The sequence below is a fragment of the Lampetra planeri genome, chromosome 2 (genome assembly GCF_965212315.1).
Source record: "Lampetra planeri chromosome 2, kcLamPlan1.2.h2, whole genome shotgun sequence".
Classification (NCBI taxonomy): Eukaryota; Metazoa; Chordata; class Hyperoartia; order Petromyzontiformes; family Petromyzontidae; genus Lampetra; species Lampetra planeri.
In genome coordinates, this window is record NC_136108.1 from 9,140,710 (window position 1) to 9,156,118 (window position 15,409).

A 15,409-nucleotide genomic window follows, 5' to 3' on the forward strand; every position below is an offset into this window, starting at 1 on the left:
AAGAGCAGGTTGGAATGCTTTTCAAAAATTTAATTTTATATGTAAAGCAGCGTACCAAATGTGGTTAAAAAAAGATTAGTGAATTATGCATATTGCCTGCTATGATATGTGGATCGAAAACATGGACAATGACAAAGAAAATTGAATGACAAAAAAAATATGAAAAGTACGCAAAGCAACATAGGAGAGTTGTTTGCTCGGAATAACACTGAGGCACATAAAATAAAACGTGTGCATCAGGGAACAAAAGCAAAGAAGGGGCATGTTGTTGGCTTAAGAAAACTAAGTGGGCCTGGCCGAAACTACAACTGCTCTAGAGATATAGTGGTCCAATTCGCTCATGTGTAGTAGTTAGATGGTTTTGTGACATCGCTGCACCGTGAGGGATGGTGACGGCATGGGGAGGAGGTCTTCCTCCAACCAGTGGATAGATCACGGCTGATGATGGTATTCTTTGTATGGGGAAATCCCATAACAAAATAGCCGGCTTGTTTATGTCCTCGGCAGATGTTTGTGACAAACATGGCATTGTCACTTGCCTGAGAATAAATGTGCAAGTTACTGTAAAGACATGGCAATTCAATCTGACACACTGCAGTGTAGTTACATTGCATTTCATCATAAACATTTTTTATCACGTTTTCATTTATTTATGATCCATTGAGCAGGGGAAGATATAAGTGTGCACACGGCGTCTGTCAAGAACTTTTGAGTTCAGAAAAGTCACAAAAATATGGTGTTAACTTGAGTTTTTAAAGCCACAAACTTTAGAGAAAAAATAGATTATTAGGTACAATGGATACGAGCCAACTAATTTTGTAGGCTACAAGTGTATGTGGTAAATAAAACAGCTCTGTCACTGAGTGTTTCAACATACTTCATAACTCACATCCAATTGCGGTCACAACATCCCGTGTGAACCTACAATAAGTGATGTAACTAGTTTATTTTGAATTGTAAAAAAGGGTAAGCTGACTGAATTGTATGAAATGGACATGTCTGACATTTGCCATCATAACAGTATAATGCATGCAGTCTGGGTGAAATACGCTGTTGGACGGCACACCACTGAGGCTTCCATACAAAGCATAATTAATTGCGAGTTAGAACGAACTGAGGCACACAATCAATCATATATGGGTAACGCACGAAGAGTTTTGGCACTGCTATAGTCACTGCCATTCTGCGTGAATGGAGCCTGCCTTTGTCTACAGACCATTCGGTCAGATGGCGATGCTGGGGATAGAAGTTGTAGCCTAGAGCCCCAAAGTAAATGAAAAAAAAAGCTCTTTTCAGCTGCACATTGATGCTAAGTGCAAGAACAGGAAAGGTTACAGTATGAAAGCAGGTTTAAATGGCAACGCAACTGATGAAAAACGCAATAATAGTTTAAAACCAATCTTGTGGACTCGGCAGTGCATGACGGCGAATGTGCCCATCTCCAGGTGGGCCTGCGATGTGCTTCTGCATTGTCGCGGTGTGGGCTGGATTGATCTACAGTCTCATATATGTGGTTAATGAGGGGCGAAAAACAGTCCTGGAAATAGGGCAACGTGGGCGGGTGTGGGCTGGAAATGGGGAGGAGAGCAGGTTAGAAATCCATCTGCTGGAGCTCGCCAAGTGTGACGGCAAAGCCGCGGATGTTCAGATATTTTTCTGCCTTGAGGATATCAAGGTGGCTGTATATTGTGCATTGCAGGTCGAGGTGACTTGAGTTGACGATTACAATTTAGAGGCTAGTTAACCGCTTGAGAAAAAGTACACGCAGCCTTTTGCAGTAGGTGAAAATCCTTAGCAGACTGAAATTCTAAATTCCCCTAATGTGATGTTGAATAGAATTGCCAGTGACTGTAATGCAATTACTATGGTATCTGCAAGAGAGGAGTAAGATTGATTACAGATGGGAATGATCTTGGGGAAAAAAATTCGACATGGGAAGGTTTCATGCAGCAGTGTATTATCCATAGCTGATAAGGATTGTGCACATGACATTTTATGGAAATTGTCTTTGTTTCGACGCTTGGCATGGAATGCATGTGTAGTGATCGACTTCCGTGACACGTCGACTAGAAGGGTTCTTATTTATTAAGAGCACACGGGGCGATACACTTCGTAACGCAGCTGCACATAGGCGATCCTAACACGCAGCCCATCTCCACCATACACTACGCTAGCTGTTTGACTAGCGTAGCGGCGGTGACGGAGCTGGTCTTGCAGAAGAACCGCCATGTGGTCGAAGAAGAAGAGATGACGGCGATCAGCGACGCAGCCAGGACCCGCAGAACAGCCCCAAACCTCTGGTTCGGTCCCCCTTATATCTGCCCGGCGCGGCCCAAGCTCCACCTCTGGCCACGCCCCCTTTCCAGAACCTTCAAGCTGGTTCCCGGAGCTTCTCAACTGACTCCGCCCTTCACCTTTACCCCAGATACGCCCCCTTATAATAAGGCATTATGTAATGCAGCCATAACCGTAATTACCCCTACAGGCCGGCAGGTGTCACCCTGTCATTACACATATATTAAGCAAAGTCATTGCCTATGCGTTACACATCAAGTAGCGCGTGGCATGGATGGGACGTGGCATCACAGCAGAGTCAACCTGCACCAACAACATTTTGTTATGAGCATAGGCGCTATTGATGTTTCTCACCAGAAGACTTAATGTTTTGGATTACTAATACTGGTTTTGCCCTTTGCTATATATGGCACAAGATTATATTGCATACCCACAATATTTTACATGCACCAAACATACTTTGATACATTTAAACACGTCCGTTTGTCAGTAGACAACGTGGGTCTTCTAGACGAACATCAGTAACCTTTATTTTAAAAAGCTTTCGCTGGGGCAGTTTTAATTTTGCACAACAGCCCATAATGCCTTTCGTGTAGCTATATAAGCCATCATTCATCTCAAAAGTTCCGTAATGACAGCCACTTCTCTTTAAAAGCAGTCACATTTTGCAACTTTCAATTCTTGAATGGCCATTTCTGTACAAAATGGAACCATTCCACCACGAGGCAGGATACATTTCCAGAATGACCATAGGTGGACATGGTTTAGGGCCGGAGTCACAATTGTGAGAAGTTGCCAGAAACGCGTGGAGCCCGACTGGTCAGCTTGGTCCCTTGGTGGGACACAAGGATCAGCGTTTTCTCAGTACCCCCAGGACACTGTTTGGTTGTTAGATTTCAGTGGAATGTGTCTCCACCAATACCGCATGACGGATCATACACGAACATGTCAAGTGTGCAGAATCAAACTTTACACGGATCCAATTCTTAAAGGCTTGAGTATGTACGGCTCATATTGCAGTTTAATTGCTTTGCAGGCAGGAGGGCATAATGCCTCGTGCACATTTTGGTGTCTTTTTTTCAAGATCGTGGCCCAAGCCGTTGATGCCACTCCAGTACTTGCCAACGCTTCCTCCCGCCTGCTGCTGCAGTGGACACGTGACCTCCAAGATGTGGTGCCCTAACCGTTTACAGTACTTTGTAATAAAAAAGAGCCATAGGCCCCTGATGCGCATCTGAATTGTATTAGCAGCCAAGAATATTAGTAGCTACTAGCAAAGAGCTGTAACCATGGCAATGCAGAGTGGCTGCTCATCCTGGAGGTTGTCAGAAAATACCAGCAAGATGTAAACAACGGCTGTTGTGTCTCAACCAGAGGCCGCAACCGGGTACCCGATACCCGTACCCTACCCGATACCCGGCTACCCGTACCCGGCCGGGTACGGGTACGGGTCGCCGTTTGCGACCCTGGTGCGGCCGGGTACGGGTAGGCGTGAGTCACTGGTGAGTAACCGTTTGTCACTCATTTCGGGTAGGGTACGGGTAGGGAACGGGTACCCGTACCCGGCCGGGTACCCATTTGCGACCCTGGTGCGGCCGGGTACGGGTAAGGAATCAAAACCCATTTGCGACCTCTGGTCTCAACTGGGCCATCCCTTGGTTATAAATAAATGTAATAATTAAATGTCTGTTTTGTCAGGGTGGAAACTAAATCTATTGACGTGTTTATTTTCGTAGCTTTTTGTCATTATTGGATTTGCTTTGTGTGGCATTGGTTGATGCCAACCAAGGGGATTGTTCCCTGAATGCTGTGTACTCAACTTTACACTTTCATATCAACGAAACAATTTGCTCTTATTAGCAATGCATTTAACTTGCTGCATTTTCTCATTCTCCTAAGTTATATAATCCACAGACATTTCATTGGTAAATGTTTACAACTTCACTAAAATGTTATTTTCAACACATACTAGTGCATTTGATTGAAAAAAAAAAATCAACAAATAGCCCTTGCGTTCAGCAACAGGGCACGCGGTGCTCGATTTTGGATATTCCATTAATCTGAAACCCAAATGTTCCTTCTTATAAAAAATCTAATTCTGGCCTCGATGGGCTCTTGTCTGCTCATGAACAAAGTTCACCTGTCTGTTTACTGGTTAACCAGTCTATCCACACAAAAGCGCCGACATAACTAAGTTATTATGTTAATGGGAATGCGTTTACAATGTACCACATTGTATATTCTGTTATTTCAAAACGACTACACTACGCACCGGTCGTTCTCCAGTGAATATGATGAGAAAAAGCTTTGTATGTCCAAGAACCATCTTCATCATCTTCATTATATCCATCATCATCATACTAAAATATTGTGCAAAAATCTTTTCTGATAATAAATAGATCTTGACAAAAAACCGACGATTTCTTTAGATCCATAGCAATATATATATATATTTTAAATATCTCCAATATTGTGCTCAGTAAAGAATTGACTTGCAGCCACTGTGGTTGCTCCTGCGAATAGAATTTAATATGTTTTGTGAACTATTAGATAACCCTACTCGTTGAATGGATAAATGCTCTGGAGAAACAATTTTTTTCAAAGTCGACAGATTTACCACAAAGAATTGCACACTGTGCTGATGTATTTTGTTGTGTGTGCGCTGTCGTGTGTATGCGTGTTGGTATATGTGGTGTACATGTGTAGTAGTCACTTCAGAGACGCAAAGTAGGAGGCACACACGTTTATTCTATACTTCCACAGTACAGGGGATAACTACAGCCGGCACACTGCCTGAGGAGGTAAGATGGGGACGGAGACTTGCATAGACGATGGGTTCCATTCCAAACGACAGCCCTGACCCAGCGTCGGGGCCTCCCTTTTATCCTCCCCAGCGTGGCCTGGCTCCGCCCTCGCCCACGCCCCCTTCTGCAGCCTACCAGAAGGTTCAGGGCCCTGCCCCATGTGTCCCCTCTGCCATCTTTACCCCACATCCCTCACCCCGGCCTATCACGTGCCCTGCTGGCAGCAACCAGCGCTAAGCGCTTTAGTGGGACAATTTACCTGCCCTGCTGGTAGACCGGGCTACTATACCCACAATCCCGCTCTCTATCAGTAACCAGCGCTACGCGCCCTCGTCACCCATTCTATGTCACTACACAGGCGTCCGTGCTTGCACGTATTCGTATACTGTACATGTACTTGTGAGATATTTTATTTGAGCGTAGCAGTATCACACTTTAGTAGCTGGCTTTGATTCCTGGCCATCATTAACATTGGTGCCAATTATTTGAAACAGTCTTGGGCCACTCCTATGTCGACTCATCCTTAAATGAGTACCTGATGCAGTGTGTAAGCCATCAGCACTGGGGAGACAAAGGTGGCTGGGCATGGAGCAAGCCACACCACCCCCTCATGTGCTATACAAGCCTTCATAGGTGCCCACTAACAACACTTTTCCCAACAGTCTGTCACCTGCAGGGGAATCTTTGTTGTTTTTTGTATGTTATTGCATACTGTATATCAGTTGACTTTCCCACATTAACACATTTCTGCGGAGGGAGCTGGTAGGAACGTTGGGTTGCTCGGTCAATGGCCAGGGTCAATAGCGGCGTGGGGTGACTGTGAGGGTGGGCACAAGCTGGTGTGAGTAGGTTAAACGTTGAGTTTTATCATGGCACCATGGGGTGACAAGCCCCTCCCCACCCAGCCCCACCCCTCCCACCCTCCCCACCCAGCCCCTCCCCACCCTTCCCTCCCCACCCAGCCCCTCCACACCCTCCCCACCCAGCCCCTCCCCATCCTCCCCTCTCCACCAAGCCCCACCCCTCCCATTTTTGGATGCACGACGGACGGACGGACACAATAATCCCCTGTGGGCTGGTGGAACCAGGTGGTTCCTACCAGTACATGGTAGTTTAAAGTGCTGCTACAATTTTTAGTCAGAGCTTTTTATATCGAGTTGAAACTTTACCATTAGCCCTGTAAAAGCAAGAGCCCTGCCTGGGTAGTTGTTGCCATCAAACACGACATTATGATCAATTTCCATGAGCAATAAGTTGCGGCAATTGCTAAAGGAGTATAGGAGTTTTATTTTACACAGCTAGTGTTTTCATCTTTTTCAAACTGCCCAGAGAAAACTCTTCAAATTTAATATGCTGGAATTATTTCATTTGATAATTAATTGCACATTTAAGGTGCATAATACCTTAGTCCACATGCAGCTCATCGGCTGTTCCGCCACATTCGCAGGAATTGGCAATGATCAGGGCTTAATTTCTCACTGAATATTTGTATGGTTGCTCGTAAACTGAAGTAGGCACGTAACTAATAGCCCCTTCCATGTTCCGGACACAGATCTGGTTGACATGAAGCCCCGATGATCATGAGGATGATATCACCTTAATCTCTTTTAAATACGACAAACATTTAAAATATACCCGTGCTTTCTGTCTTTCATCCCAATGGCCTGCCCGCACTTATTCCTAGGCAATACCTGGTTTGATGAATGCAAGCTACTCAAATTTGTGACCCCATAACATGTCATTTGACCTGTCAGCGAACCTTCTCCACTCTGCGTGGTCATCGTCGTGGTATGTTAAGTACCCCAAGCTTGGCACTGGCGCCAAGGGGATGCCTCCAGCACTTAGTGGGTGAATGATGATTGTTATTGTTGTTATTGCTGTTGCTGTTATTGTGGGAAACAGTGGCGCAGAGGTGAGTGCATTGCACTTTGAATCCAGCAACTTGCGTTTGATTCCTGCACATCGATAACATCTGTAACAAGCTGCATCTGAAACTGTCGTTGACATCCCCTAGGTTGGCTTAGGCTTAATTAGGTCTATGGTAGAAAGCCAGCACTAAACCTGACTGTCTACATTATGTCATGTCTTGGGCTGCCCTTAATAGGTGCTCACGGACCATGTAAAGATAAATGGCTAAACAGAGGTTCTTTATCTTTTTTACGTTTGATTGTTCATATATTAATGCATTTGTGCGCATGTATGAGTGAGCGTCATTGCATACGTGTGTGTGGGGGGGAGGTGGTGGCGCAATGATAAGTGTACTGTGCTATGAACCCATAGCTATGTACCCATAGTACAGTCACAAAGGTAGCAAAGTGGTATCGAACCAAAGTTTCTGAACCGTCCCCTAGGTTAACTTAGCCAGGTGGCATCACGGTGGCAAGATGTTAACTACCTCTCCTGGTATACAGGAGGTTGTGGGTTCGATCCCGACCCTGACGCCTGCTGGAAATTTCGAGTTTGCATGTCTGTCTCCCTGTGGCCACGTGGATTTTTCTCCGGGTCCTCCAGTTTTTCCCTCCATATATTATGAATCAACACGCGTTTGGAGTATTTGTCTGCTGTAAATTTTCACGTGATAAGCCACTTCGTTGAACTATCATTTGTGGCCAGGTCGCTTCTGAAAACGATCTATATAGCTCGGTGGGCCTTACCTGGTAAAATAAAAAAAATATATAATCATAATAGAGGTTTCCCCTTTTTTCTGGCAACAAAACTGAAACCTTTTTACAAGGAATCATGTCTGCATTAACCACAATACTTGTGGTCAAAATGCAAACAAAAACACACTGATAATGTATGCATTGTCTTTGAAACTGATTGTTCCACACCAGAGACGGCTTTCTTTTGAGCCTCGTCTAAATTGGTGCTTGACCAGAGGACGCCAAATGGCGTACAGCTCAAAGACAATGCACTATCAAAGTAATGAGAGCTCGGGGTAAGCATCTACATCATTAGACCTCCTTTGCCAGTACCAAAATATAATAATAGGGTTTTCCCATTTTTGCTGGCAACAAAACTGAAACCTTTTTACGAGGAATCACGTGTGCATTAACCACAATACTTGTGGTCAAATGATGATGATAAAAAAAATTTGTAGAAAAAAAATTGTTTAAAAAAAATTGTTAAAAAAAATGTGTTTAAATGAGTACCTGGTGTGGTATGCTAACATCAGCACTGGGGAGACAAAAGTAACCAGGCTTGGTATTAGCCACACTATCTCCTAGTGTACTTTCCTGTCGTTAATAGGTTCTCATTAACAAACACTTGCTCCAACAGCATTTACAATCCTATCTCGCGGATTTGCGTCTTGATTGTGTAAGGGCCTGTGTCTGTACATGTGTAGTGGACACGTTGCAAATGTATGCAGTTGTGTGTGTGCTGGTGTTACCAATACATGGGTATTGTCAGTAGATGGCTGCCGTGTGTCTGTGTGTGTCATCCATCATGTGGGGAGCGATGGTGCAGCGGTTTGCATGCTGAGCTCAAACCCAGTGACCCGAGTTCAATTCCTGCTCACGGCTAACACCAGTGACGATCATCTGAACCAGTCCTGGGCTTCCTCTAGCTCGACTTAGCCTTTAAATGAGTACCTGGGGCATTCGTTAAACATCCAAACTGGGGGGGCAAAGGTGGTCTGCTGTGACGCTGGCCGCCCACCCCCTTGTGTGCCCTACGGGCCTTAATAGGTGCTCGCAAACAGTCACTTGCCACCACAGTCTGTTAACTGGAATACGAGTGGGATCTTTGTCTTGTCTGTCACCCCTTATGCCCTGTGGTCGTTTGCATCCACAGAAGGGACTGGAGTCGCCCTGGAGGCTCGCTGTGCCCTGCTTGGTGCCCTGCCCAATCAACTGCCAGCTGTCGGAGTGGTCACCGTGGTCTGTGTGCTCGCACACCTGCGGCCTGGCAGGTGTGGGACCATTCGCTACACTCTCGCTCGCTCGCTCGCTTGTTTGTTTGTGACACATTTATTATTTGTTTTTAAAATTGCACCAACAAAGTACATTTCTTTTGTGGCAGGAGTCAAAGAATTGCATATACCAAAATATATATTTTATTAGCCCCTTGAAGATAACGCATTTCATTGTGTTTGTAAATAGAATACAAAAGTTCGGTGCTGTATCTTGCACCAGAGAGCCACCAAACCATCTCTGCATGGGTGCAAGAGTTCTTCTGATAAATACGAAATTTGGGTCTTATTTTCATATAGACTACTTTCATAGTCTACCCAAACATGTTATCTTCAAAAGTGTATTCTGTACGGAAGAGTTGGACGCAGTTAAATAGTGACTGCTATTGGTGAACATAGAAAACATGACAAGCACTCTCCAGTAAGCTCTCGATTCTGTGTTTCCATTTGTAGGCTTTGTTTCATGTTGATTTCATCTCAGCTCTCGGTGGCTAACGTGAAGATAGCTAATGTAGTGCCATAAACCTGCAAGACATTTTTTTGCATGATACGTGCGATCACCTTCATTTGAATCATTAGATTTTAGCAAAACTTGTTCGTTCTTAAAAATAAGATGTGTTGCCAAATGTGCAATTGGGAAAAGTTTTAGTTTAAAACCAATCTACGAGACCCTATAATTAAGAACCAGCTAAAGTTTTGATTGCAGAACAATCCAGAACGTACATAGGTTACACTTGGTGTCATCGGTGAAAATTATGAAATTAATTCTCACACATCTCCATATAATGTGGAAAAAAACGCTTCAATATTAAAGAGAGTTCATTCAAATTCGCAAAGTGTCCTTTAATTCTAATTATTTTGCGTTGGAGCTAGTGCTAATTACTGTACAACTTGCAGTTATTTTGACCATGGCTGGCTAATGGTCTTGACATAATAATGTCAGGAAGTAATTTCAATCTGTGTCCAGAATCCCTATAAACAGCGTGTTGCCTTTCTTCATATCAATGTCGAGCATAGAAATAACTTTGGCTGGATGCGCGTCTGGAGAACAATGCATCGACCATGCACCGCTGCGCCTCCGTGAAATTGTGTTCCCCACATGCATAACAAATAACCAAAGTAATGGTTTTAAATTCAATAATAATAAATGCAGGTGCTCAAAGCAAGAGGCAGAACCAATTTCTGTCATGGATCAAAAGAAAATACGTGTCTGAATTAAATTGAATCTTGATTTAATTCCCAACTGAGTTAGGCTGCTGGACATTACCCCCCACGCCCAACTACCCCCACCCCTTCTCCCCCTCCTCCCTTCGTGCTTATGTTTAATAATAATAATAAAAGAGTTGGGGGAGGGGAGCAGCCAGGTTATGCGGTATGGACATTAATATGAACAAAAGAAGAGAGTCGCACTTGCAAGCAATTCTGGTCATCGTGCCGTAGAAAATTCCCCTGCAGGGATTATTCATCAACCCCCACAGACTTGTGCAAGGAGTTGAGCTGATAGCTCTGTCAGCCTCATCAATTTCCCGCTGCCGTGGAGCGAATGGCTCTGTGAAATACTGGGGAGAAAGGAAACACTGGTGACGCCAATGCCTGACATGGTACCCACCAAAAGGAAAACCGTTGCCCGTTTGCGTTTCTCGTGTGAAAAATGGTCACCGATTTATTTACGTATTTTTTAGTTTTAGCAGTGTGAAAAATGGTAATTTTGTATTTCTTCCTCCTTGTAGAAAAGGCTAATGTGGCAGTTTTAAGTAAATGTTGAGTGTTTCGTTATTCTCTGCTTCGTTCACATTTCTCACCCCGTAACTTCACTGCGCAAACACAGCCAAGCCTCCGAGAGCTTCTGCTGCAAGTTCAATTTTCTCTTTTCTGATAGCTTTTCTTTTATCTGATGAGGTTTATTTGACTCTTTTATTTGCCGCAAACCCACCAGTGGTGTGCAGTCAGTGCATTTCATCGGCACTTCCTTATGAAAATATATGAATTCATTATAAAGCTCATGTTGTTTTTTATTGCAGCATCAGCAATAGTCTCTTGTTTGTAAACAATAGTGACTTTTTTCATTACACGGTTCACAATGCACGGTGGAACGGGAATGCACTGAACTGCAGTCGCCTTTTTCAATTTTATTTTAGCTGAGACATGCTTTGGAGGCATTTCAAATTGGCAGCACATTCCACGAGAAGGGCCTTAATTAGGGGCTGCCTTGTTTAAGTGGCCTCTTCATGCTAGGGAGATGTAAGCTTCACACATGCTCTCATCTCTCACCGTCACCTGTCACTACAATGCCTGCACTTCCCCGGCAACCTTTAGTCAATTACCAGTTCCCCTTCAGAGACCTCAATCCACTCAATCTTTGTCCTGCCTCTTCACACTTGGCTTTGCTTGTATTTTTATGCTAAATCATATTTTATCACATTAAGGAAAATATTCCTACTTTGCAGCGATGGCAGCAGTAGCATTGATGTGGCTTCGCTGCGTTTTTCTGGCCTGTTTGTGATCGTGCATCAGAAACCATTTTAAGCAGAGAGACAAAACACCTGTATACAAACGAAGTAAAGAAATAAACAAGCATGATGAAGCAATTTTGCACTCAGGAATGTATACATGAGAGTGAAAGAGAGAAATACATTATTTTCATAGTTGGGTTTACAAACATTATTGTTGACATTTATAGGCTTTCATGAATTTTATGAAACTCTGCCACGTAATATAGAAAGTTACTCTCTTGGCCACCTTTTTATAATTTCAAGAGACTTCAGGAAAGCATCTTTCAAAACTAAAAAAAAATCAAACAGGTTATGTTTCATTATTTGTCAACAACAAAAGGTGAATCAAATTGTTTTGAACGGTAAGCTCCTATGACGGGGACTCCACTAAAATAACTGCTCCACTCTCCTCCACTGGCCTCAATTTCTCAGTCTCATTTCCTTCCCATCAGTCATTGCCCGCCAAGATGTGTGCCCCCCATTTATACGCAAGTACACTCATTTTGCAGTGTATAATATGCACGTTTGTCTATAATGTGCTTCTCTATTTATATGCATGTCACTGCATATATTGCGTGCACGTGTGTGCATAATGTCTAGGTGTCTGCTGTTTGGGGAGCGGTAGTGTAGCGGTTAGCGCGCTGCACTACAAACCTGGCAACCCAAATTCAATTCCCGCTCATGGCGAACACCAGTGACCATTATCTGAACCGGTCATGGGCCTCCTTTAGGTTGATTCCGCCTCAAATCAATACCTAGTGCAGTGTGTAAATATCGCCGCTAGAGAGACAAAGGCGGCCGGGCGTGGTGTTGGCCACCTACCCCCTCCTGTGGCGTAGGCCAGCCTTCATAGGTGCTACTCGCTAACAGCGAGGGGTCTTTGGTGTCTGCTTTGTGTGCCATTTTCATTGACGGGCAGACCATTAGCAGTCTGTTGAAATACGTGGTCAACCAGGTTAGTGTCGACTGGTTTTGCATCACATTATGTTTCTAAGGTTTGTTGAGATCTCGTCTCCCATCCTCTTGTTGTATTTGCGTCCGTGCAGTTTACCGTTCTCCGTGTGCTACGTGCGTGATGTCCCCCTGTGTGTTCCCTCGCTATGTGTTCTACCCCATTTCCACCTGATGATGATCGCTTGTGTTGCGTTCGAAACGTCGTGATTTATTTAAATTTTATTTTATTTAGTTTTGTTTTATTTCTACATACGTGACTTTACCGAAAAATAACCAACGAGTATAGACCATTAGGTGTATAGTGCACATTTTCTACAAAAACACACTGTGTGTATGTGTGTGAGATAAAGCTGTCATTTGACTAAAACGCAACTAACTATACCCCGTTGGTGAAGCTCAAAAGAGTTTATAAACACATGTCCATATTTTTTTTATTTTTGAGCCAAATAAACATAAGCTTTTTTTTTACTATTAACGAGGCATGATGGTGATGTGATACCGATCAGCCCATCAAGTTACACTCGTGCTACATCACACAGCGGTGGGACACACCGGGGCTTTACATGCAGCCATTGCCTCTTGAATGTAGGTCTTCCATATTCGCCCTTTAGTAACCCCTTCACTGCAAACCTGCCTGTCCTTCACTGATCCGCTCCATCTGTGTCACGCAGAGACAGTCGCTTGCGGCGTGTCTCTTTGGACTCTTTGTTTGTGTCGCCCCTCTCCATCGACTCAGCCGCCTAGGATGGTCACCTTTGCGAGCAACTCGAGCTCCTGGATGAACGAGGCACTGAAAGCCTCCTACGACCTTAAGGTCACAGTCCCAGCGACGGCAACTAAAATGCATCACCTTAGAAATGCGGTGGGGAAATGAAGATTGAATTGGGTGAGGAACAAGCGGATCGGGGACACAGTCGGAGAAAGAGAGCTCCTTGAGACGATGGGAAGACGATGGCAAGAGGCGAAAAAAGAGGGCTAAGGAAAAAGTGGGAAGATGGTGTCATGGAGGCTTTAAAAAAGAGTGATAGGGCTGCAGAAGGATGGGAGAGAGAGAAAGAGATGGTAAGACAGGAAGGCATGCAGACATTCTATTTATGAACTAACCCAGGACATTTCTGGACGTGGAGATGATGATGACAACGATGATGATGATGATAGTGTCTGTTATTGTGCATATGTATTTGTTCGTGTGTACCCACGTGTAGAAGCACAAGTGTTCTGACCCTTTGCTCTACTGTTCTGAGTGGCCTGATTCACCAGGCAACTGGGTATTTACCTGATAAGCCAAGCCTGGAATTGGGTCATCACACAGCGTGACATGAATCTCGGCTTCAATCAGTTGCCTGTTGATTTAAGTTGCCTGAAGGATGAGGCGCCTCGGACTCCACGTTCAGCGTACCAAACGAATTCCCAGTCGCCCAGATGCCCGGCCTGAACCTGTGTTGTGTCGTGTCGATTTAGGAGTTATACGCAGGGAGAGACGAGTGCTGCGCCCAGCCCAGGGAGACGGGAGGCGCTGCTCATCCCAGCTGCAGCAGAGCAAGCCGTGCCCCGTGCTGCCCTGCTACCGCTGGGAGTACGGCCAGTGGTCCGGCTGCCTGCTCCAGGTGCACACATTTGAGTTTTTCCCCAACCGCTCCCCCCTCTCCAATTTTATCCCAGTTGTGCCGTCAGTTTCATGTTACGAGCCGAGGATGTGTTTCGGAGCAGTGCAATCTGTGTGTAGAACAGAACGCCCGAAGTAAGCAGATGTCATAGAACTACTACTGAGATCCTTGCAAGTGACCGCCAGCAAGATGTTTTCTTGTTCATGTTTTTTTGTTTGTTGCGGTTGCACCCGATTCAAGAGCCGAATGGCTCACAGGGCTATACCTAATAAATGAAATGAACTTTGAAGCAAGTCCACACTGTATAAGGAACCATTACTCATGCGATGAGTAATTTTCATCGCATGACAGCCAAATTAATATTTCATTTTCAAAGCTGGAATTTATCCAAATTAAGTGCAGAACCACATTTAATGTGATTGTCTTTTTTTGTGCGGTCATTGGTGACTGGGCTGAGATAATCAACTCACTGTCCTCGAGAACCTGATTTAATCACAGGCAGGACCGGGGGTGCATGGCCCCAAGAAAATCCCACTGTGTGGGTCCCCCCCCCCTCCCCCCGTTGCCTTCAAACTAAACCGGAAATATTACATCTGACACCGTGACATCAAAGCGCGGGGCCCCCCAAAGCGCGGGGCCCGGGACGATCGGCCCGATTCGCCGTACCCTCGGGACAGCTCTGATCACAGGCCTGTAACCACTCGGCCACCTCTATAGATTGTATTTTTATCGATCTACAGCGCGGGAGTTCCATGGCTCCTTTGATGATAAATGATGTCGCTTGTTTTTTTATTGCAGTTCGATGAATGGTCGCGATTCAGCTATACTGTTCAATAAAAAGAAAAACAAATTAACGTCGCGGCGCAATGTATTGGCCACGAGTGGCTGCAGGAGCCACGTGAACCCATTGCATACAAATTATAATAGATTTAAAGGCATCGGTCCAATACAATTTGATCCATTTATCATGAGCTTACCAATATTCATAAATGCATCAATGCATCATTACATTCCTAATCATCACATGTTTCAACCTTTCACCAATATTTAATTACTGCTAAATTCTGGCTTAATTATTTACGTCGCCAAATGTCAAATTGTCTCTCTCCCAAAAAAGCAAAGGGGAGTCCAGTCTCTCAGCAGGACAACCACTTTTGTCTTTCCACACAGATTTTTCTCAACCCCAGAGGTGTGACATGTTAGACCAACCCCCATCCGACAAGGATATGATAGGAATTCACATGTGCATGAATTCAACTATTATACTCAGGCCAGGCATTCCTCAGAGTGATATTATTGATCACATGGGCTTAAGCCCACGAAGGATCCAGATAATGTTGTTCA

At 44.5% G+C, this 15,409-nt stretch overlaps 1 protein-coding gene across 1 annotated transcript in view; it reads left to right on the forward strand.

The window, feature by feature from the left end:
* LOC144727088 (thrombospondin type-1 domain-containing protein 7A-like) overlaps positions 1–15,409 on the forward strand; it is a 221,603-nt gene that overhangs the window by 184,033 nt on the left and 22,161 nt on the right. Inside the window, exons 22-23 of the mRNA XM_078605833.1 lie at positions 8,895–9,012; positions 13,920–14,065. Coding sequence (XP_078461959.1) covers positions 8,895–9,012; positions 13,920–14,065 — 264 coding nt within the window. The remainder of the gene's footprint in view (positions 1–8,894; positions 9,013–13,919; positions 14,066–15,409) is intronic.